The sequence below is a fragment of the Centroberyx affinis genome, unplaced genomic scaffold (assembly GCF_046629955.1).
Source record: "Centroberyx affinis isolate AG114_WGS23_722 - 3 ecotype Tasmania unplaced genomic scaffold, CSIRO-AGI_Caff_v1 ptg005303l_1, whole genome shotgun sequence".
In the NCBI taxonomy this organism is placed as follows: domain Eukaryota; kingdom Metazoa; phylum Chordata; class Actinopteri; order Beryciformes; family Berycidae; genus Centroberyx; species Centroberyx affinis.
The window spans coordinates 14,525-37,110 of NW_027282643.1; the positions used below are offsets into that span (position 1 = coordinate 14,525).

The 22,586-nt window shown below is 47.1% G+C and overlaps 2 protein-coding genes and 1 long non-coding RNA gene across 3 annotated transcripts in view; all 3 read left to right on the forward strand.

The window, feature by feature from the left end:
• Positions 1–697: 697 nt before the first annotated feature.
• On the forward strand, positions 698–1,563 carry LOC139667109 (uncharacterized). Its single transcript, XR_011696929.1, has 3 exons — positions 698–844; positions 1,156–1,364; positions 1,468–1,563. It is a non-coding gene; the product is annotated as an uncharacterized lncRNA (long non-coding RNA).
• Positions 1,564–1,751: 188 nt separating this feature from the next.
• On the forward strand, positions 1,752–16,112 carry LOC139667113 (uncharacterized). Its single transcript, XM_071546521.1, has 52 exons — positions 1,752–1,766; positions 1,864–1,885; positions 1,985–2,012; positions 2,112–2,196; positions 2,328–2,474; positions 2,559–2,770; positions 2,876–2,979; positions 3,074–3,192; positions 3,283–3,450; positions 3,689–3,888; positions 3,986–4,098; positions 4,240–4,346; positions 4,482–4,658; positions 4,970–5,178; positions 5,282–5,376; positions 5,799–5,826; positions 5,926–6,010; positions 6,142–6,288; positions 6,373–6,584; positions 6,690–6,793; positions 6,888–7,006; positions 7,097–7,264; positions 7,503–7,702; positions 7,800–7,912; positions 8,054–8,160; positions 8,296–8,472; positions 8,784–8,992; positions 9,096–9,190; positions 9,613–9,640; positions 9,740–9,824; positions 9,956–10,102; positions 10,187–10,398; positions 10,504–10,607; positions 10,702–10,820; positions 10,911–11,078; positions 11,317–11,516; positions 11,614–11,726; positions 11,868–11,974; positions 12,110–12,286; positions 12,598–12,806; positions 12,910–13,004; positions 13,427–13,454; positions 13,554–13,638; positions 13,770–13,916; positions 14,001–14,212; positions 14,318–14,421; positions 14,516–14,634; positions 14,725–14,892; positions 15,131–15,330; positions 15,428–15,540; positions 15,682–15,788; positions 15,924–16,112. Exons 1-52 carry the CDS (start codon positions 1,752–1,754, stop codon positions 16,110–16,112), a joined length of 6,801 nt encoding a protein of 2,266 aa, XP_071402622.1.
• An 895-nt stretch (positions 16,113–17,007) lies between these two features.
• The window catches only part of LOC139667110 (uncharacterized), a 65,951-nt gene continuing 60,372 nt past the window's right edge, over positions 17,008–22,586 (forward strand). The window contains exons 1-22 of the mRNA XM_071546518.1: positions 17,008–17,022; positions 17,120–17,141; positions 17,241–17,268; positions 17,368–17,452; positions 17,584–17,730; positions 17,815–18,026; positions 18,132–18,235; positions 18,330–18,448; positions 18,539–18,706; positions 18,945–19,144; positions 19,242–19,354; positions 19,496–19,602; positions 19,738–19,914; positions 20,226–20,434; positions 20,538–20,632; positions 21,055–21,082; positions 21,182–21,266; positions 21,398–21,544; positions 21,629–21,840; positions 21,946–22,049; positions 22,144–22,262; positions 22,353–22,520. Of these exons, the coding sequence (XP_071402619.1) occupies positions 17,008–17,022; positions 17,120–17,141; positions 17,241–17,268; positions 17,368–17,452; positions 17,584–17,730; positions 17,815–18,026; positions 18,132–18,235; positions 18,330–18,448; positions 18,539–18,706; positions 18,945–19,144; positions 19,242–19,354; positions 19,496–19,602; positions 19,738–19,914; positions 20,226–20,434; positions 20,538–20,632; positions 21,055–21,082; positions 21,182–21,266; positions 21,398–21,544; positions 21,629–21,840; positions 21,946–22,049; positions 22,144–22,262; positions 22,353–22,520 (2,664 nt within the window). The remainder of the gene's footprint in view (positions 17,023–17,119; positions 17,142–17,240; positions 17,269–17,367; positions 17,453–17,583; positions 17,731–17,814; positions 18,027–18,131; positions 18,236–18,329; positions 18,449–18,538; positions 18,707–18,944; positions 19,145–19,241; positions 19,355–19,495; positions 19,603–19,737; positions 19,915–20,225; positions 20,435–20,537; positions 20,633–21,054; positions 21,083–21,181; positions 21,267–21,397; positions 21,545–21,628; positions 21,841–21,945; positions 22,050–22,143; positions 22,263–22,352; positions 22,521–22,586) is intronic.

Genomic DNA, 22,586 nt, shown 5'->3' on the forward strand with positions numbered 1-22,586 from the left:
AAGGATAAAAGGCATGAGTGATGAGCTGGTGACTGCAGTCAGAGTGGATAGAAGATTAATCTACACAGACTTCATTAAAGTCTACCTCTTCAGGAAGAATTCACCAGGTAAAAAGATAAAAACAAACAATGGGTTTAATCTGACAATGAAATTGGTTCATATGTTATTTAAAAGAAAGGACATGGTAAGTGAAGTAAAAAAGATGCATTAAAAAACAAAAAATCTTTTAATTCAATAAAAAGCTTTTGAGTATACATGCATGTCAGTCAGTCGTGAATAAAAAATGTCAGTAGGAGGGGAGCAGACACCAAACAGAATTCACAGTCATTGTTGGTATGAAAAGTAGAAACCTTAAATATTTAAATATTGCAATCGTAGCAAACATGATTATCTAAATTGTGTCATTGTTTCACATCTGAAACATTATAAAGACCCTGGATGCACGGCAAATGTGGAAGGAAGTGAAGAATGGCTGCTGACAAACTTTGGAGAATTTTCAAGCTTTGCAAGTCTTGAAGATCTGAAGAAAATAAACAACAATTTCTCTGCTGTGAGTAATGAACACGATCACGTTTTTCATATTAAATGCAACCATGATATGAATGATAATTGGTGTGTCAAATTCATGAATGATAAATTAAAATTAAGTCTCTCCATGTTACTTCAGACAGAAGTTGTGGAACACCTCTCACCAAATCAGAAAGCTGAGCTGATCCTGGATCCAGACAGTAGCGCTTTGGACAATGAGACCATTGTGAGGGATGTGTTCAGCAGCTTGACAGAGTCCCCTGATGAAGAGCAGCTCGATCAGTTTTTCGAGACTTTTGCAGGGCTCGCTATGCAGGTGAATGCTTAACTGTGGGATTGCTGGTCATGTTTTCCCATCAACTGGGTTGATATAAAGGCCATGTAAAGCTTCCCCCGGGGCTGAAGGACATTTGGAATAAGCCTCTTAGGGGGCCCAAATTGGGCCGACCTGTAATGATGAATTTCCAATATTCTCCTGGAATGACTTGATCCCTGGGATGTGTTGATTCCTACTGCTGATGCTCCGAAGCACAAAGATGTGCCACCAAGCTTAAACTCATTTCTGCCATGATCACCATAAAGGTAGCATGCCCTTCTGAAGTAAACCACAAATCATTTCGTTTACAGAGAAACATCACCATCATCCAAAATCCAGCCGTAAGAGACACCATCCTGAACCTGACCTTGACAGCTCTTGCTCCTGAATTCGACGACTTTGAGCCAAGAGACTTCCGGCGGTGGTTCCAGGTCAATCTGGTTGTTGTGATGGCCAGCTTCCGTCCTGGCAGTTTGGTTGTGATCCCCAGTAACATCAGCTGTAGATCCTACAATGCCATGTAAGAGATGATAATTTTGAAGTCCACAGACGCACACGGCGAGGCTGCATAACAGAACTGCCACTCCAGACAGACCGCAATAACATGTGTTGTCTTCCCTCAGATTCACTGGTCTTCAGCAAAGTTTGGAATCCCTGCCACCGCATCTCTCACAGGGTGTGAGATCAAGCATCGAGTCACTAACGGAGACATTCAGACGTACGTGGCAAACTGCACTCTTGACACATTTGTTCTGGAAAGCCAGTATCCACTACTCTAAAAATAGCTCTATTAACGCCATGGTTTCAATTTAATTTTCTCTCAAACAGGCTGCCCAAGGCCAGGATCTTTCTTGGTAAGTTGACTGTTATGGGTGTTTTTTGTTGGATGGCGCACGTATCAATCACAATGCAGGAGACACAAGTTAGGCATGGCAAAGTTGTTAAGGGGGCTGCGATAAGTTTGCGTAACCTTGTCTAATTTGTCACGAGACTTACAGTTGTGTTTTGCCTTTCTCCAGTGCAAAGAAACAGCGGTTGATGGTAAGTCAAAAGAAAATGGAGACGTCTGAAATTGGTCCAACAATTCTCAAACTTAAGCTACAACGTCTGAAACATTCATTTCTTTTTGTCTTTTGGCAGAGTACCGTGTCTGTGGTGGAGTCGACAGGTAGGCGCATCACTTTTTTGTTCAGAGTTGGGATAGGCAAAGGCGCTTTGAGCCATCCAACAGAGACAACAACAGCTTTCTTGTTAATGTTTCCTTCAGCTCACGACTTGAACAGTTCCTGTCTTCCGGCAATGCCTCTGGAGCCCTGTGCAATTTTACCATCACTGAGCACGCCTGTTCCTCGGTAAGCTTTGTTTCGTCTACGTTGAGAGTGTCCGTGAACCATTTGGCTCCTACTCCGGTATCTTGAGTTGATTTGCCTTAGACACACAGAAACCTCACTTTTTTCCCCCCGTATCATTTTGTTTTTCCAAGGCTGCCCGTCTCACACCCAGCAATGTGGTCACAGTGATGAAATGCTCTCTGGGGAGCCAAAGGACATATCCGGTAGAGGTCTGGAAGCTTTTCTTCCAAAGAGCAGCTTCTGTGCTAGACCGGGCTCTTCTGGAACATTCCACCATGGTAAACCCAATCCCATAATCTCAGAGAGCTGTTGTCTTCCTGTGTGAATTTTATGTCATACCAAAATGGTCTCTGCCATTCCAGGCCCCCAACAAGAGTGGCCCATCCCTGTCACATGCCCTTGAGGCACTCGGAGAGGTGAAAATCGCCAACTTCAGCCAGGCACAACTGCAGAATCAGAGCTTTGTCAGCAAGTGGTTCCAGGGGAAACTTCGTCCATTCTTGGCTGCTCCATCCCGCAACTTCCTGGTCTGTCTCAGCTCCAGGAACTTCAGCTGCCAGACCTACCGAATTGTGTAAGTAACGACGTGATACCTTGCGCCACTGTGGAAAAAAAGATGGCAGAGGTGCCTGCAGTTGTCAAATAGATTAGATCTCAAGGGTCATCTTTCACATTTCAGCATCCAGGCTCTCAGCAGCCAAATGGCATCCATGGACAGAGAAACACAGCGAGCAGTCTTCACTCACTTCATCTATCCATTCCTCGCAAGGAATGACTCATCAGGTAAAACCAGAGACTCGGGGCTCAACTCCGTAAACTCTTGATACCATGTGGCGGTGATATCCTGCCAACGTCTTTGCTTGTGTCTTCATTTCAGATCCTGGCTGTGTCTCAAACATCAGTGGTAGCAGGGAGTGGCTACAGACAAACTTTGGCAACTTCTCTGGTTTTGCAACCCTGCAGGATTTGCAAACCCTCAATCCAAACTTCTCCAGTGTAAGTGGCTGGTGTGATTGTAGTATTAGTGGCCCTCATTGAAAGGTCCACCTACGGTTTTGTGCTTACTGTCTTTGTTTCCTTTTGTAGGCAGATGCGTTGTCACTGCTTACCCCTACCCAGGTGGCACAGCTGACACTGAGCTCAGGGGCCTTGAATGACACAGACCTGATCGAAGTTGTGTTTGTGCGACTGGAGCAGGGTAACGCTCTGGAAAATGTGGATGAGTTCCTGAGGCAACTGACAGCAAATGGAGAGGTGGGCCACTCCTCCACTTTGGGAAAAAGGAAAATCCTGGGTTTTGAACTGAGCATAGTCAGCCGTGTACTCAGATATCTATGTACATGTCTCTCCATCAATTGTGGGGGACTCGAAGCAGGTTAAATGTTACTTTTCATCCTATTAGCATTTTTAATAGGCTGCTAGGAAAGAGTTGGTCTACTGGAAAGGTATCGATTGTGTCGAGTTCAAATCCTCTCATGTCGTGCTTTTGCAGGTCCCTGATATCCAGCCCGTTGTGAGAGATCTTGTAATGAATCGGACCTTCACCATCATCAGTCCCCATTTCCCGGGCTTTGAAAGACAAGACTGGTTTGCTTGGTTCCGAGTAATACTGATTCCTGTCCTCCCAAGTTTCAATCCAGTGATGCTCAAGAGCGCAACCTCAAACATCAACTGCACAAACTACCATGTCGTGTGAGTTGCATCGCACAGACGGACGACATTGCATGGCTCAGGTGTACAAAATGTGATTGAGGAACCGCTCATGAGTGTGTCTATTCACCATTTGCAGTGTGAGAGGGTTGGCCGAGGCTTCCCCTGCGACACCGTTGCGCAGGCAACGAGGGATCGCGGAAGTTCTGCTGGACTTCCTGAGGAGATCTGCCGACGTCATCAACACACCAGGTATGGCTGACAGAGTAGACTGTGCCACACAGCTGCTTATTTGGGCTTGCCCATTGACTTCAGACCATGGCAAAGTATGCTTAAATTGCTTAAAATGCTTGCTACTTTGTAGACATGCTAATGTCCATTTATATGTCTTAGCTTGCAGGCAGGGAATCCGCAGTGACGAAGAATGGATCGAAACCAACCTGGGGCCGTTTTCCGAACACGCAACCTACTCTGACCTGACATTCTTCAACATCTCTGGGGTAAATCATACGTTATGCTCACAGTCTTCCTTTCAAGCACAGCGCAATGTCCGTAACCTTTTCACGTCTGCTCGTAGGTGTAGATTTACCATTGTGAAAGAGAAAAAATGATTCATACTTTGTTCTTGTCATCAGGTGGCAGTTTTGGACTCCCTCTCACCAAATCAGAAAGCTGAGCTGATCCTGGATCCAGACAGTAGCGCTTTGGACAATGAGACCATTGTGAGGGATGTGTTCAGCAGCTTGACAGAGTCCCCTGATGAAGAGCAGCTCGATCAGTTTTTCGAGACTTTTGCAGGGCTCGCTATGCAGGTGAATGCTTAACTGTGGGATTGCTGGTCATGTTTTCCCATCAACTGGGTTGATATAAAGGCCATGTAAAGCTTCCCCCGGGGCTGAAGGACATTTGGAATAAGCCTCTTTGGGGGCCCAAATTGGGCCGACCTGTAATGATGAATTTCCAATATTCTCCTGGAATGACTTGATCCCTGGGATGTGTTGATTCCTACTGCTGATGCTCCGAAGCACAAAGATGTGCCACCAAGCTTAAACTCATTTCTGCCATGATCACCATAAAGGTAGCATGCCCTTCTGAAGTAAACCACAAATCATTTCGTTTACAGAGAAACATCACCATCATCCAAAATCCAGCCGTAAGAGACACCATCCTGAACCTGACCTTGACAGCTCTTGCTCCTGAATTCGACGACTTTGAGCCAAGAGACTTCCGGCGGTGGTTCCAGGTCAATCTGGTTGTTGTGATGGCCAGCTTCCGTCCTGGCAGTTTGGTTGTGATCCCCAGTAACATCAGCTGTAGATCCTACAATGCCATGTAAGAGATGATAATTTTGAAGTCCACAGACGCACACGGCGAGGCTGCATAACAGAACTGCCACTCCAGACAGACCGCAATAACATGTGTTGTCTTCCCTCAGATTCACTGGTCTTCAGCAAAGTTTGGAATCCCTGCCACCGCATCTCTCACAGGGTGTGAGATCAAGCATCGAGTCACTAACGGAGACATTCAGACGTACGTGGCAAACTGCACTCTTGACACATTTGTTCTGGAAAGCCAGTATCCACTACTCTAAAAATAGCTCTATTAACGCCATGGTTTCAATTTAATTTTCTCTCAAACAGGCTGCCCAAGGCCAGGATCTTTCTTGGTAAGTTGACTGTTATGGGTGTTTTTTGTTGGATGGCGCACTTATCAATCACAATGCAGGAGACACAAGTTAGGCATGGCAAAGTTGTTAAGGGGGCTGCGATAAGTTTGCGTAACCTTGTCTAATTTGTCACGAGACTTACAGTTGTGTTTTGCCTTTCTCCAGTGCAAAGAAACAGCGGTTGATGGTAAGTCAAAAGAAAATGGAGACGTCTGAAATTGGTCCAACAATTCTCAAACTTAAGCTACAACGTCTGAAACATTCATTTCTTTTTGTCTTTTGGCAGAGTACCGTGTCTGTGGTGGAGTCGACAGGTAGGCGCATCACTTTTTTGTTCAGAGTTGGGATAGGCAAAGGCGCTTTGAGCCATCCAACAGAGACAACAACAGCTTTCTTGTTAATGTTTCCTTCAGCTCACGACTTGAACAGTTCCTGTCTTCCGGCAATGCCTCTGGAGCCCTGTGCAATTTTACCATCACTGAGCACGCCTGTTCCTCGGTAAGCTTTGTTTCGTCTACGTTGAGAGTGTCCGTGAACCATTTGGCTCCTACTCCGGTATCTTGAGTTGATTTGCCTTAGACACACAGAAACCTCACTTTTTTCCCCCCGTATCATTTTGTTTTTCCAAGGCTGCCCGTCTCACACCCAGCAATGTGGTCACAGTGATGAAATGCTCTCTGGGGAGCCAAAGGACATATCCGGTAGAGGTCTGGAAGCTTTTCTTCCAAAGAGCAGCTTCTGTGCTAGACCGGGCTCTTCTGGAACATTCCACCATGGTAAACCCAATCCCATAATCTCAGAGAGCTGTTGTCTTCCTGTGTGAATTTTATGTCATACCAAAATGGTCTCTGCCATTCCAGGCCCCCAACAAGAGTGGCCCATCCCTGTCACATGCCCTTGAGGCACTCGGAGAGGTGAAAATCGCCAACTTCAGCCAGGCACAACTGCAGAATCAGAGCTTTGTCAGCAAGTGGTTCCAGGGGAAACTTCGTCCATTCTTGGCTGCTCCATCCCGCAACTTCCTGGTCTGTCTCAGCTCCAGGAACTTCAGCTGCCAGACCTACCGAATTGTGTAAGTAACGACGTGATACCTTGCGCCACTGTGGAAAAAAAGATGGCAGAGGTGCCTGCAGTTGTCAAATAGATTAGATCTCAAGGGTCATCTTTCACATTTCAGCATCCAGGCTCTCAGCAGCCAAATGGCATCCATGGACAGAGAAACACAGCGAGCAGTCTTCACTCACTTCATCTATCCATTCCTCGCAAGGAATGACTCATCAGGTAAAACCAGAGACTCGGGGCTCAACTCCGTAAACTCTTGATACCATGTGGCGGTGATATCCTGCCAACGTCTTTGCTTGTGTCTTCATTTCAGATCCTGGCTGTGTCTCAAACATCAGTGGTAGCAGGGAGTGGCTACAGACAAACTTTGGCAACTTCTCTGGTTTTGCAACCCTGCAGGATTTGCAAACCCTCAATCCAAACTTCTCCAGTGTAAGTGGCTGGTGTGATTGTAGTATTAGTGGCCCTCATTGAAAGGTCCACCTACGGTTTTGTGCTTACTGTCTTTGTTTCCTTTTGTAGGCAGATGCGTTGTCACTGCTTACCCCTACCCAGGTGGCACAGCTGACACTGAGCTCAGGGGCCTTGAATGACACAGACCTGATCGAAGTTGTGTTTGTGCGACTGGAGCAGGGTAACGCTCTGGAAAATGTGGATGAGTTCCTGAGGCAACTGACAGCAAATGGAGAGGTGGGCCACTCCTCCACTTTGGGAAAAAGGAAAATCCTGGGTTTTGAACTGAGCATAGTCAGCCGTGTACTCAGATATCTATGTACATGTCTCTCCATCAATTGTGGGGGACTCGAAGCAGGTTAAATGTTACTTTTCATCCTATTAGCATTTTTAATAGGCTGCTAGGAAAGAGTTGGTCTACTGGAAAGGTATCGATTGTGTCGAGTTCAAATCCTCTCATGTCGTGCTTTTGCAGGTCCCTGATATCCAGCCCGTTGTGAGAGATCTTGTAATGAATCGGACCTTCACCATCATCAGTCCCCATTTCCCGGGCTTTGAAAGACAAGACTGGTTTGCTTGGTTCCGAGTAATACTGATTCCTGTCCTCCCAAGTTTCAATCCAGTGATGCTCAAGAGCGCAACCTCAAACATCAACTGCACAAACTACCATGTCGTGTGAGTTGCATCGCACAGACGGACGACATTGCATGGCTCAGGTGTACAAAATGTGATTGAGGAACCGCTCATGAGTGTGTCTATTCACCATTTGCAGTGTGAGAGGGTTGGCCGAGGCTTCCCCTGCGACACCGTTGCGCAGGCAACGAGGGATCGCGGAAGTTCTGCTGGACTTCCTGAGGAGATCTGCCGACGTCATCAACACACCAGGTATGGCTGACAGAGTAGACTGTGCCACACAGCTGCTTATTTGGGCTTGCCCATTGACTTCAGACCATGGCAAAGTATGCTTAAATTGCTTAAAATGCTTGCTACTTTGTAGACATGCTAATGTCCATTTATATGTCTTAGCTTGCAGGCAGGGAATCCGCAGTGACGAAGAATGGATCGAAACCAACCTGGGGCCGTTTTCCGAACACGCAACCTACTCTGACCTGACATTCTTCAACATCTCTGGGGTAAATCATACGTTATGCTCACAGTCTTCCTTTCAAGCACAGCGCAATGTCCGTAACCTTTTCACGTCTGCTCGTAGGTGTAGATTTACCATTGTGAAAGAGAAAAAATGATTCATACTTTGTTCTTGTCATCAGGTGGCAGTTTTGGACTCCCTCTCACCAAATCAGAAAGCTGAGCTGATCCTGGATCCAGACAGTAGCGCTTTGGACAATGAGACCATTGTGAGGGATGTGTTCAGCAGCTTGACAGAGTCCCCTGATGAAGAGCAGCTCGATCAGTTTTTCGAGACTTTTGCAGGGCTCGCTATGCAGGTGAATGCTTAACTGTGGGATTGCTGGTCATGTTTTCCCATCAACTGGGTTGATATAAAGGCCATGTAAAGCTTCCCCCGGGGCTGAAGGACATTTGGAATAAGCCTCTTTGGGGGCCCAAATTGGGCCGACCTGTAATGATGAATTTCCAATATTCTCCTGGAATGACTTGATCCCTGGGATGTGTTGATTCCTACTGCTGATGCTCCGAAGCACAAAGATGTGCCACCAAGCTTAAACTCATTTCTGCCATGATCACCATAAAGGTAGCATGCCCTTCTGAAGTAAACCACAAATCATTTCGTTTACAGAGAAACATCACCATCATCCAAAATCCAGCCGTAAGAGACACCATCCTGAACCTGACCTTGACAGCTCTTGCTCCTGAATTCGACGACTTTGAGCCAAGAGACTTCCGGCGGTGGTTCCAGGTCAATCTGGTTGTTGTGATGGCCAGCTTCCGTCCTGGCAGTTTGGTTGTGATCCCCAGTAACATCAGCTGTAGATCCTACAATGCCATGTAAGAGATGATAATTTTGAAGTCCACAGACGCACACGGCGAGGCTGCATAACAGAACTGCCACTCCAGACAGACCGCAATAACATGTGTTGTCTTCCCTCAGATTCACTGGTCTTCAGCAAAGTTTGGAATCCCTGCCACCGCATCTCTCACAGGGTGTGAGATCAAGCATCGAGTCACTAACGGAGACATTCAGACGTACGTGGCAAACTGCACTCTTGACACATTTGTTCTGGAAAGCCAGTATCCACTACTCTAAAAATAGCTCTATTAACGCCATGGTTTCAATTTAATTTTCTCTCAAACAGGCTGCCCAAGGCCAGGATCTTTCTTGGTAAGTTGACTGTTATGGGTGTTTTTTGTTGGATGGCGCACTTATCAATCACAATGCAGGAGACACAAGTTAGGCATGGCAAAGTTGTTAAGGGGGCTGCGATAAGTTTGCGTAACCTTGTCTAATTTGTCACGAGACTTACAGTTGTGTTTTGCCTTTCTCCAGTGCAAAGAAACAGCGGTTGATGGTAAGTCAAAAGAAAATGGAGACGTCTGAAATTGGTCCAACAATTCTCAAACTTAAGCTACAACGTCTGAAACATTCATTTCTTTTTGTCTTTTGGCAGAGTACCGTGTCTGTGGTGGAGTCGACAGGTAGGCGCATCACTTTTTTGTTCAGAGTTGGGATAGGCAAAGGCGCTTTGAGCCATCCAACAGAGACAACAACAGCTTTCTTGTTAATGTTTCCTTCAGCTCACGACTTGAACAGTTCCTGTCTTCCGGCAATGCCTCTGGAGCCCTGTGCAATTTTACCATCACTGAGCACGCCTGTTCCTCGGTAAGCTTTGTTTCGTCTACGTTGAGAGTGTCCGTGAACCATTTGGCTCCTACTCCGGTATCTTGAGTTGATTTGCCTTAGACACACAGAAACCTCACTTTTTTCCCCCCGTATCATTTTGTTTTTCCAAGGCTGCCCGTCTCACACCCAGCAATGTGGTCACAGTGATGAAATGCTCTCTGGGGAGCCAAAGGACATATCCGGTAGAGGTCTGGAAGCTTTTCTTCCAAAGAGCAGCTTCTGTGCTAGACCGGGCTCTTCTGGAACATTCCACCATGGTAAACCCAATCCCATAATCTCAGAGAGCTGTTGTCTTCCTGTGTGAATTTTATGTCATACCAAAATGGTCTCTGCCATTCCAGGCCCCCAACAAGAGTGGCCCATCCCTGTCACATGCCCTTGAGGCACTCGGAGAGGTGAAAATCGCCAACTTCAGCCAGGCACAACTGCAGAATCAGAGCTTTGTCAGCAAGTGGTTCCAGGGGAAACTTCGTCCATTCTTGGCTGCTCCATCCCGCAACTTCCTGGTCTGTCTCAGCTCCAGGAACTTCAGCTGCCAGACCTACCGAATTGTGTAAGTAACGACGTGATACCTTGCGCCACTGTGGAAAAAAAGATGGCAGAGGTGCCTGCAGTTGTCAAATAGATTAGATCTCAAGGGTCATCTTTCACATTTCAGCATCCAGGCTCTCAGCAGCCAAATGGCATCCATGGACAGAGAAACACAGCGAGCAGTCTTCACTCACTTCATCTATCCATTCCTCGCAAGGAATGACTCATCAGGTAAAACCAGAGACTCGGGGCTCAACTCCGTAAACTCTTGATACCATGTGGCGGTGATATCCTGCCAACGTCTTTGCTTGTGTCTTCATTTCAGATCCTGGCTGTGTCTCAAACATCAGTGGTAGCAGGGAGTGGCTACAGACAAACTTTGGCAACTTCTCTGGTTTTGCAACCCTGCAGGATTTGCAAACCCTCAATCCAAACTTCTCCAGTGTAAGTGGCTGGTGTGATTGTAGTATTAGTGGCCCTCATTGAAAGGTCCACCTACGGTTTTGTGCTTACTGTCTTTGTTTCCTTTTGTAGGCAGATGCGTTGTCACTGCTTACCCCTACCCAGGTGGCACAGCTGACACTGAGCTCAGGGGCCTTGAATGACACAGACCTGATCGAAGTTGTGTTTGTGCGACTGGAGCAGGGTAACGCTCTGGAAAATGTGGATGAGTTCCTGAGGCAACTGACAGCAAATGGAGAGGTGGGCCACTCCTCCACTTTGGGAAAAAGGAAAATCCTGGGTTTTGAACTGAGCATAGTCAGCCGTGTACTCAGATATCTATGTACATGTCTCTCCATCAATTGTGGGGGACTCGAAGCAGGTTAAATGTTACTTTTCATCCTATTAGCATTTTTAATAGGCTGCTAGGAAAGAGTTGGTCTACTGGAAAGGTATCGATTGTGTCGAGTTCAAATCCTCTCATGTCGTGCTTTTGCAGGTCCCTGATATCCAGCCCGTTGTGAGAGATCTTGTAATGAATCGGACCTTCACCATCATCAGTCCCCATTTCCCGGGCTTTGAAAGACAAGACTGGTTTGCTTGGTTCCGAGTAATACTGATTCCTGTCCTCCCAAGTTTCAATCCAGTGATGCTCAAGAGCGCAACCTCAAACATCAACTGCACAAACTACCATGTCGTGTGAGTTGCATCGCACAGACGGACGACATTGCATGGCTCAGGTGTACAAAATGTGATTGAGGAACCGCTCATGAGTGTGTCTATTCACCATTTGCAGTGTGAGAGGGTTGGCCGAGGCTTCCCCTGCGACACCGTTGCGCAGGCAACGAGGGATCGCGGAAGTTCTGCTGGACTTCCTGAGGAGATCTGCCGACGTCATCAACACACCAGGTATGGCTGACAGAGTAGACTGTGCCACACAGCTGCTTATTTGGGCTTGCCCATTGACTTCAGACCATGGCAAAGTATGCTTAAATTGCTTAAAATGCTTGCTACTTTGTAGACATGCTAATGTCCATTTATATGTCTTAGCTTGCAGGCAGGGAATCCGCAGTGACGAAGAATGGATCGAAACCAACCTGGGGCCGTTTTCCGAACACGCAACCTACTCTGACCTGACATTCTTCAACATCTCTGGGGTAAATCATACGTTATGCTCACAGTCTTCCTTTCAAGCACAGCGCAATGTCCGTAACCTTTTCACGTCTGCTCGTAGGTGTAGATTTACCATTGTGAAAGAGAAAAAATGATTCATACTTTGTTCTTGTCATCAGGTGGCAGTTTTGGACTCCCTCTCACCAAATCAGAAAGCTGAGCTGATCCTGGATCCAGACAGTAGCGCTTTGGACAATGAGACCATTGTGAGGGATGTGTTCAGCAGCTTGACAGAGTCCCCTGATGAAGAGCAGCTCGATCAGTTTTTCGAGACTTTTGCAGGGCTCGCTATGCAGGTGAATGCTTAACTGTGGGATTGCTGGTCATGTTTTCCCATCAACTGGGTTGATATAAAGGCCATGTAAAGCTTCCCCCGGGGCTGAAGGACATTTGGAATAAGCCTCTTAGGGGGCCCAAATTGGGCCGACCTGTAATGATGAATTTCCAATATTCTCCTGGAATGACTTGATCCCTGGGATGTGTTGATTCCTACTGCTGATGCTCCGAAGCACAAAGATGTGCCACCAAGCTTAAACTCATTTCTGCCATGATCACCATAAAGGTAGCATGCCCTTCTGAAGTAAACCACAAATCATTTCGTTTACAGAGAAACATCACCATCATCCAAAATCCAGCCGTAAGAGACACCATCCTGAACCTGACCTTGACAGCTCTTGCTCCTGAATTCGACGACTTTGAGCCAAGAGACTTCCGGCGGTGGTTCCAGGTCAATCTGGTTGTTGTGATGGCCAGCTTCCGTCCTGGCAGTTTGGTTGTGATCCCCAGTAACATCAGCTGTAGATCCTACAATGCCATGTAAGAGATGATAATTTTGAAGTCCACAGACGCACACGGCGAGGCTGCATAACAGAACTGCCACTCCAGACAGACCGCAATAACATGTGTTGTCTTCCCTCAGATTCACTGGTCTTCAGCAAAGTTTGGAATCCCTGCCACCGCATCTCTCACAGGGTGTGAGATCAAGCATCGAGTCACTAACGGAGACATTCAGACGTACGTGGCAAACTGCACTCTTGACACATTTGTTCTGGAAAGCCAGTATCCACTACTCTAAAAATAGCTCTATTAACGCCATGGTTTCAATTTAATTTTCTCTCAAACAGGCTGCCCAAGGCCAGGATCTTTCTTGGTAAGTTGACTGTTATGGGTGTTTTTTGTTGGATGGCGCACTTATCAATCACAATGCAGGAGACACAAGTTAGGCATGGCAAAGTTGTTAAGGGGGCTGCGATAAGTTTGCGTAACCTTGTCTAATTTGTCACGAGACTTACAGTTGTGTTTTGCCTTTCTCCAGTGCAAAGAAACAGCGGTTGATGGTAAGTCAAAAGAAAATGGAGACGTCTGAAATTGGTCCAACAATTCTCAAACTTAAGCTACAACGTCTGAAACATTCATTTCTTTTTGTCTTTTGGCAGAGTACCGTGTCTGTGGTGGAGTCGACAGGTAGGCGCATCACTTTTTTGTTCAGAGTTGGGATAGGCAAAGGCGCTTTGAGCCATCCAACAGAGACAACAACAGCTTTCTTGTTAATGTTTCCTTCAGCTCACGACTTGAACAGTTCCTGTCTTCCGGCAATGCCTCTGGAGCCCTGTGCAATTTTACCATCACTGAGCACGCCTGTTCCTCGGTAAGCTTTGTTTCGTCTACGTTGAGAGTGTCCGTGAACCATTTGGCTCCTACTCCGGTATCTTGAGTTGATTTGCCTTAGACACACAGAAACCTCACTTTTTTCCCCCCGTATCATTTTGTTTTTCCAAGGCTGCCCGTCTCACACCCAGCAATGTGGTCACAGTGATGAAATGCTCTCTGGGGAGCCAAAGGACATATCCGGTAGAGGTCTGGAAGCTTTTCTTCCAAAGAGCAGCTTCTGTGCTAGACCGGGCTCTTCTGGAACATTCCACCATGGTAAACCCAATCCCATAATCTCAGAGAGCTGTTGTCTTCCTGTGTGAATTTTATGTCATACCAAAATGGTCTCTGCCATTCCAGGCCCCCAACAAGAGTGGCCCATCCCTGTCACATGCCCTTGAGGCACTCGGAGAGGTGAAAATCGCCAACTTCAGCCAGGCACAACTGCAGAATCAGAGCTTTGTCAGCAAGTGGTTCCAGGGGAAACTTCGTCCATTCTTGGCTGCTCCATCCCGCAACTTCCTGGTCTGTCTCAGCTCCAGGAACTTCAGCTGCCAGACCTACCGAATTGTGTAAGTAACGACGTGATACCTTGCGCCACTGTGGAAAAAAAGATGGCAGAGGTGCCTGCAGTTGTCAAATAGATTAGATCTCAAGGGTCATCTTTCACATTTCAGCATCCAGGCTCTCAGCAGCCAAATGGCATCCATGGACAGAGAAACACAGCGAGCAGTCTTCACTCACTTCATCTATCCATTCCTCGCAAGGAATGACTCATCAGGTAAAACCAGAGACTCGGGGCTCAACTCCGTAAACTCTTGATACCATGTGGCGGTGATATCCTGCCAACGTCTTTGCTTGTGTCTTCATTTCAGATCCTGGCTGTGTCTCAAACATCAGTGGTAGCAGGGAGTGGCTACAGACAAACTTTGGCAACTTCTCTGGTTTTGCAACCCTGCAGGATTTGCAAACCCTCAATCCAAACTTCTCCAGTGTAAGTGGCTGGTGTGATTGTAGTATTAGTGGCCCTCATTGAAAGGTCCACCTACGGTTTTGTGCTTACTGTCTTTGTTTCCTTTTGTAGGCAGATGCGTTGTCACTGCTTACCCCTACCCAGGTGGCACAGCTGACACTGAGCTCAGGGTCCTTGAATGACACAGACCTGATCGAAGTTGTGTTTGTGCGACTGGAGCAGGGTAACGCTCTGGAAAATGTGGATGAGTTCCTGAGGCAACTGACAGCAAATGGAGAGGTGGGCCACTCCTCCACTTTGGGAAAAAGGAAAATCCTGGGTTTTGAACTGAGCATAGTCAGCCGTGTACTCAGATATCTATGTACATGTCTCTCCATCAATTGTGGGGGACTCGAAGCAGGTTAAATGTTACTTTTCATCCTATTAGCATTTTTAATAGGCTGCTAGGAAAGAGTTGGTCTACTGGAAAGGTATCGATTGTGTCGAGTTCAAATCCTCTCATGTCGTGCTTTTGCAGGTCCCTGATATCCAGCCCGTTGTGAGAGATCTTGTAATGAATCGGACCTTCACCATCATCAGTCCCCATTTCCCGGGCTTTGAAAGACAAGACTGGTTTGCTTGGTTCCGAGTAATACTGATTCCTGTCCTCCCAAGTTTCAATCCAGTGATGCTCAAGAGCGCAACCTCAAACATCAACTGCACAAACTACCATGTCGTGTGAGTTGCATCGCACAGACGGACGACATTGCATGGCTCAGGTGTACAAAATGTGATTGAGGAACCGCTCATGAGTGTGTCTATTCACCATTTGCAGTGTGAGAGGGTTGGCCGAGGCTTCCCCTGCGACACCGTTGCGCAGGCAACGAGGGATCGCGGAAGTTCTGCTGGACTTCCTGAGGAGATCTGCCGACGTCATCAACACACCAGGTATGGCTGACAGAGTAGACTGTGCCACACAGCTGCTTATTTGGGCTTGCCCATTGACTTCAGACCATGGCAAAGTATGCTTAAATTGCTTAAAATGCTTGCTACTTTGTAGACATGCTAATGTCCATTTATATGTCTTAGCTTGCAGGCAGGGAATCCGCAGTGACGAAGAATGGATCGAAACCAACCTGGGGCCGTTTTCCGAACACGCAACCTACTCTGACCTGACATTCTTCAACATCTCTGGGGTAAATCATACGTTATGCTCACAGTCTTCCTTTCAAGCACAGCGCAATGTCCGTAACCTTTTCACGTCTGCTCGTAGGTGTAGATTTACCATTGTGAAAGAGAAAAAATGATTCATACTTTGTTCTTGTCATCAGGTGGCAGTTTTGGACTCCCTCTCACCAAATCAGAAAGCTGAGCTGATCCTGGATCCAGACAGTAGCGCTTTGGACAATGAGACCATTGTGAGGGATGTGTTCAGCAGCTTGACAGAGTCCCCTGATGAAGAGCAGCTCGATCAGTTTTTCGAGACTTTTGCAGGGCTCGCTATGCAGGTGAATGCTTAACTGTGGGATTGCTGGTCATGTTTTCCCATCAACTGGGTTGATATAAAGGCCATGTAAAGCTTCCCCCGGGGCTGAAGGACATTTGGAATAAGCCTCTTAGGGGGCCCAAATTGGGCCGACCTGTAATGATGAATTTCCAATATTCTCCTGGAATGACTTGATCCCTGGGATGTGTTGATTCCTACTGCTGATGCTCCGAAGCACAAAGATGTGCCACCAAGCTTAAACTCATTTCTGCCATGATCACCATAAAGGTAGCATGCCCTTCTGAAGTAAACCACAAATCATTTCGTTTACAGAGAAACATCACCATCATCCAAAATCCAGCCGTAAGAGACACCATCCTGAACCTGACCTTGACAGCTCTTGCTCCTGAATTCGACGACTTTGAGCCAAGAGACTTCCGGCGGTGGTTCCAGGGCAATCTGGTTGTTGTGATGGCCAGCTTCCGTCCTGGCAGTTTGGTTGTGATCCCCAGTAACATCAGCTGTAGATCCTACAATGCCATGTAAGAGATGATAATTTTGAAGTCCACAGACGCACACGGCGAGGCTGCATAACAGAACTGCCACTCCAGACAGACCGCAATAACATGTGTTGTCTTCCCTCAGATTCACTGGTCTTCAGCAAAGTTTGGAATCCCTGCCACCGCATCTCTCACAGGGTGTGAGATCAAGCATCGAGTCACTAACGGAGACATTCAGACGTACGTGGCAAACTGCACTCTTGACACATTTGTTCTGGAAAGCCAGTATCCACTACTCTAAAAATAGCTCTATTAACGCCATGGTTTCAATTTAATTTTCTCTCAAACAGGCTGCCCAAGGCCAGGATCTTTCTTGGTAAGTTGACTGTTATGGGTGTTTTTTGTTGGATGGCGCACTTATCAATCACAATGCAGGAGACACAAGTTAGGCATGGCAAAGTTGTTAAGGGGGCTGCGATAAGTTTGCGTAACCTTGTCTAATTTGTCACGAGACTTACAGTTGTGTTTTGCCTTTCTCCAGTGCAAAGAAACAGCGGTTGATGGTAAGTCAAAAGAAAATGGAGACGTCTGAAATTGGTCCAACAATTCTCAAACTTAAGCTACAACGTCTGAAACATTCATTTCTTTTTGTCTTTTGGCAGAGTACCGTGTCTGTGGTGGAGTCGACAGGTAGGCGCATCACTTTTTTGTTCAGAGTTGGGATAGGCAAAGGCGCTTTGAGCCATCCAACAGAGACAACAACAGCTTTCTTGTTAATGTTTCCTTCAGCTCACGACTTGAACAGTTCCTGTCTTCCGGCAATGCCTCTGGAGCCCTGTGCAATTTTACCATCACTGAGCACGCCTGTTCCTCGGTAAGCTTTGTTTCGTCTACGTTGAGAGTGTCCGTGAACCATTTGGCTCCTACTCCGGTATCTTGAGTTGATTTGCCTTAGACACACAGAAACCTCACTTTTTTCCCCCCGTATCATTTTGTTTTTCCAAGGCTGCCCGTCTCACACCCAGCAATGTGGTCACAGTGATGAAATGCTCTCTGGGGAGCCAAAGGACATATCCGGTAGAGGTCTGGAAGCTTTTCTTCCAAAGAGCAGCTTCTGTGCTAGACCGGGCTCTTCTGGAACATTCCACCATGGTAAACCCAATCCCATAATCTCAGAGAGCTGTTGTCTTCCTGTGTGAATTTTATGTCATACCAAAATGGTCTCTGCCATTCCAGGCCCCCAACAAGAGTGGCCCATCCCTGTCACATGCCCTTGAGGCACTCGGAGAGGTGAAAATCGCCAACTTCAGCCAGGCACAACTGCAGAATCAGAGCTTTGTCAGCAAGTGGTTCCAGGGGAAACTTCGTCCATTCTTGGCTGCTCCATCCCGCAACTTCCTGGTCTGTCTCAGCTCCAGGAACTTCAGCTGCCAGACCTACCGAATTGTGTAAGTAACGACGTGATACCTTGCGCCACTGTGGAAAAAAAGATGGCAGAGGTGCCTGCAGTTGTCAAATAGATTAGATCTCAAGGGTCATCTTTCACATTTCAGCATCCAGGCTCTCAGCAGCCAAATGGCATCCATGGACAGAGAAACACAGCGAGCAGTCTTCACTCACTTCATCTATCCATTCCTCGCAAGGAATGACTCATCAGGTAAAACCAGAGACTCGGGGCTCAACTCCGTAAACTCTTGATACCATGTGGCGGTGATATCCTGCCAACGTCTTTGCTTGTGTCTTCATTTCAGATCCTGGCTGTGTCTCAAACATCAGTGGTAGCAGGGAGTGGCTACAGACAAACTTTGGCAACTTCTCTGGTTTTGCAACCCTGCAGGATTTGCAAACCCTCAATCCAAACTTCTCCAGTGTAAGTGGCTGGTGTGATTGTAGTATTAGTGGCCCTCATTGAAAGGTCCACCTACGGTTTTGTGCTTACTGTCTTTGTTTCCTTTTGTAGGCAGATGCGTTGTCACTGCTTACCCCTACCCAGGTGGCACAGCTGACACTGAGCTCAGGGGCCTTGAATGACACAGACCTGATCGAAGTTGTGTTTGTGCGACTGGAGCAGGGTAACGCTCTGGAAAATGTGGATGAGTTCCTGAGGCAACTGACAGCAAATGGAGAGGTGGGCCACTCCTCCACTTTGGGAAAAAGGAAAATCCTGGGTTTTGAACTGAGCATAGTCAGCCGTGTACTCAGATATCTATGTACATGTCTCTCCATCAATTGTGGGGGACTCGAAGCAGCTTAAATGTTACTTTTCATCCTATTAGCATTTTTAATAGGCTGCTAGGAAAGAGTTGGTCTACTGGAAAGGTATCGATTGTGTCGAGTTCAAATCCTCTCATGTCGTGCTTTTGCAGGTCCCTGATATCCAGCCCGTTGTGAGAGATCTTGTAATGAATCGGACCTTCACCATCATCAGTCCCCATTTCCCGGGCTTTGAAAGACAAGACTGGTTTGCTTGGTTCCGAGTAATACTGATTCCTGTCCTCCCAAGTTTCAATCCAGTGATGCTCAAGAGCGCAACCTCAAACATCAACTGCACAAACTACCATGTCGTGTGAGTTGCATCGCACAGACGGACGACATTGCATGGCTCAGGTGTACAAAATGTGATTGAGGAACCGCTCATGAGTGTGTCTATTCACCATTTGCAGTGTGAGAGGGTTGGCCGAGGCTTCCCCTGCGACACCGTTGCGCAGGCAACGAGGGATCGCGGAAGTTCTGCTGGACTTCCTGAGGAGATCTGCCGACGTCATCAACACACCAGGTATGGCTGACAGAGTAGACTGTGCCACACAGCTGCTTATTTGGGCTTGCCCATTGACTTCAGACCATGGCAAAGTATGCTTAAATTGCTTAAAATGCTTGCTACTTTGTAGACATGCTAATGTCCATTTATATGTCTTAGCTTGCAGGCAGGGAATCCGCAGTGACGAAGAATGGATCGAAACCAACCTGGGGCCGTTTTCCGAACACGCAACCTACTCTGACCTGACATTCTTCAACATCTCTGGGGTAAATCATACGTTATGCTCACAGTCTTCCTTTCAAGCACAGCGCAATGTCCGTAACCTTTTCACGTCTGCTCGTAGGTGTAGATTTACCATTGTGAAAGAGAAAAAATGATTCATACTTTGTTCTTGTCATCAGGTGGCAGTTTTGGACTCCCTCTCACCAAATCAGAAAGCTGAGCTGATCCTGGATCCAGACAGTAGCGCTTTGGACAATGAGACCATTGTGAGGGATGTGTTCAGCAGCTTGACAGAGTCCCCTGATGAAGAGCAGCTCGATCAGTTTTTCGAGACTTTTGCAGGGCTCGCTATGCAGGTGAATGCTTAACTGTGGGATTGCTGGTCATGTTTTCCCATCAACTGGGTTGATATAAAGGCCATGTAAAGCTTCCCCCGGGGCTGAAGGACATTTGGAATAAGCCTCTTAGGGGGCCCAAATTGGGCCGACCTGTAATGATGAATTTCCAATATTCTCCTGGAATGACTTGATCCCTGGGATGTGTTGATTCCTACTGCTGATGCTCCGAAGCACAAAGATGTGCCACCAAGCTTAAACTCATTTCTGCCATGATCACCATAAAGGTAGCATGCCCTTCTGAAGTAAACCACAAATCATTTCGTTTACAGAGAAACATCACCATCATCCAAAATCCAGCCGTAAGAGACACCATCCTGAACCTGACCTTGACAGCTCTTGCTCCTGAATTCGACGACTTTGAGCCAAGAGACTTCCGGCGGTGGTTCCAGGTCAATCTGGTTGTTGTGATGGCCAGCTTCCGTCCTGGCAGTTTGGTTGTGATCCCCAGTAACATCAGCTGTAGATCCTACAATGCCATGTAAGAGATGATAATTTTGAAGTCCACAGACGCACACGGCGAGGCTGCATAACAGAACTGCCACTCCAGACAGACCGCAATAACATGTGTTGTCTTCCCTCAGATTCACTGGTCTTCAGCAAAGTTTGGAATCCCTGCCACCGCATCTCTCACAGGGTGTGAGATCAAGCATCGAGTCACTAACGGAGACATTCAGACGTACGTGGCAAACTGCACTCTTGACACATTTGTTCTGGAAAGCCAGTATCCACTACTCTAAAAATAGCTCTATTAACGCCATGGTTTCAATTTAATTTTCTCTCAAACAGGCTGCCCAAGGCCAGGATCTTTCTTGGTAAGTTGACTGTTATGGGTGTTTTTTGTTGGATGGCGCACTTATCAATCACAATGCAGGAGACACAAGTTAGGCATGGCAAAGTTGTTAAGGGGGCTGCGATAAGTTTGCGTAACCTTGTCTAATTTGTCACGAGACTTACAGTTGTGTTTTGCCTTTCTCCAGTGCAAAGAAACAGCGGTTGATGGTAAGTCAAAAGAAAATGGAGACGTCTGAAATTGGTCCAACAATTCTCAAACTTAAGCTACAACGTCTGAAACATTCATTTCTTTTTGTCTTTTGGCAGAGTACTGTGTCTGTGGTGGAGTCGACAGGTAGGCGCATCACTTTTTTGTTCAGAGTTGGGATAGGCAAAGGCGCTTTGAGCCATCCAACAGAGACAACAACAGCTTTCTTGTTAATGTTTCCTTCAGCTCACGACTTGAACAGTTCCTGTCTTCCGGCAATGCCTCTGGAGCCCTGTGCAATTTTACCATCACTGAGCACGCCTGTTCCTCGGTAAGCTTTGTTTCGTCTACGTTGAGAGTGTCCGTGAACCATTTGGCTCCTACTCCGGTATCTTGAGTTGATTTGCCTTAGACACACAGAAACCTCACTTTTTTCCCCCCGTATCATTTTGTTTTTCCAAGGCTGCCCGTCTCACACCCAGCAATGTGGTCACAGTGATGAAATGCTCTCTGGGGAGCCAAAGGACATATCCGGTAGAGGTCTGGAAGCTTTTCTTCCAAAGAGCAGCTTCTGTGCTAGACCGGGCTCTTCTGGAACATTCCACCATGGTAAACCCAATCCCATAATCTCAGAGAGCTGTTGTCTTCCTGTGTGAATTTTATGTCATACCAAAATGGTCTCTGCCATTCCAGGCCCCCAACAAGAGTGGCCCATCCCTGTCACATGCCCTTGAGGCACTCGGAGAGGTGAAAATCGCCAACTTCAGCCAGGCACAACTGCAGAATCAGAGCTTTGTCAGCAAGTGGTTCCAGGGGAAACTTCGTCCATTCTTGGCTGCTCCATCCCGCAACTTCCTGGTCTGTCTCAGCTCCAGGAACTTCAGCTGCCAGACCTACCGAATTGTGTAAGTAACGACGTGATACCTTGCGCCACTGTGGAAAAAAAGATGGCAGAGGTGCCTGCAGTTGTCAAATAGATTAGATCTCAAGGGTCATCTTTCACATTTCAGCATCCAGGCTCTCAGCAGCCAAATGGCATCCATGGACAGAGAAACACAGCGAGCAGTCTTCACTCACTTCATCTATCCATTCCTCGCAAGGAATGACTCATCAGGTAAAACCAGAGACTCGGGGCTCAACTCCGTAAACTCTTGATACCATGTGGCGGTGATATCCTGCCAACGTCTTTGCTTGTGTCTTCATTTCAGATCCTGGCTGTGTCTCAAACATCAGTGGTAGCAGGGAGTGGCTACAGACAAACTTTGGCAACTTCTCTGGTTTTGCAACCCTGCAGGATTTGCAAACCCTCAATCCAAACTTCTCCAGTGTAAGTGGCTGGTGTGATTGTAGTGTTAGTGGCCCTCATTGAAAGGTCCACCTACGGTTTTGTGCTTACTGTCTTTGTTTCCTTTTGTAGGCAGATGCGTTGTCACTGCTTACCCCTACCCAGGTGGCACAGCTGACACTGAGCTCAGGGGCCTTGAATGACACAGACCTGATCGAAGTTGTGTTTGTGCGACTGGAGCAGGGTAACGCTCTGGAAAATGTGGATGAGTTCCTGAGGCAACTGACAGCAAATGGAGAGGTGGGCCACTCCTCCACTTTGGGAAAAAGGAAAATCCTGGGTTTTGAACTGAGCATAGTCAGCCGT

Excerpts from the sequence above, each read along its gene's own strand:
- LOC139667113 (XM_071546521.1), top strand. Across the intron at positions 6,794-6,887 it reads CGCAAGGAATGACTCATCAG|ATCCTGGCTGTGTCTCAAAC; the intron begins GTAAAACCAGAG and ends TCTTCATTTCAG. Across the intron at positions 8,161-8,295 it reads CATTCTTCAACATCTCTGGG|GTGGCAGTTTTGGACTCCCT; the intron begins GTAAATCATACG and ends TCTTGTCATCAG.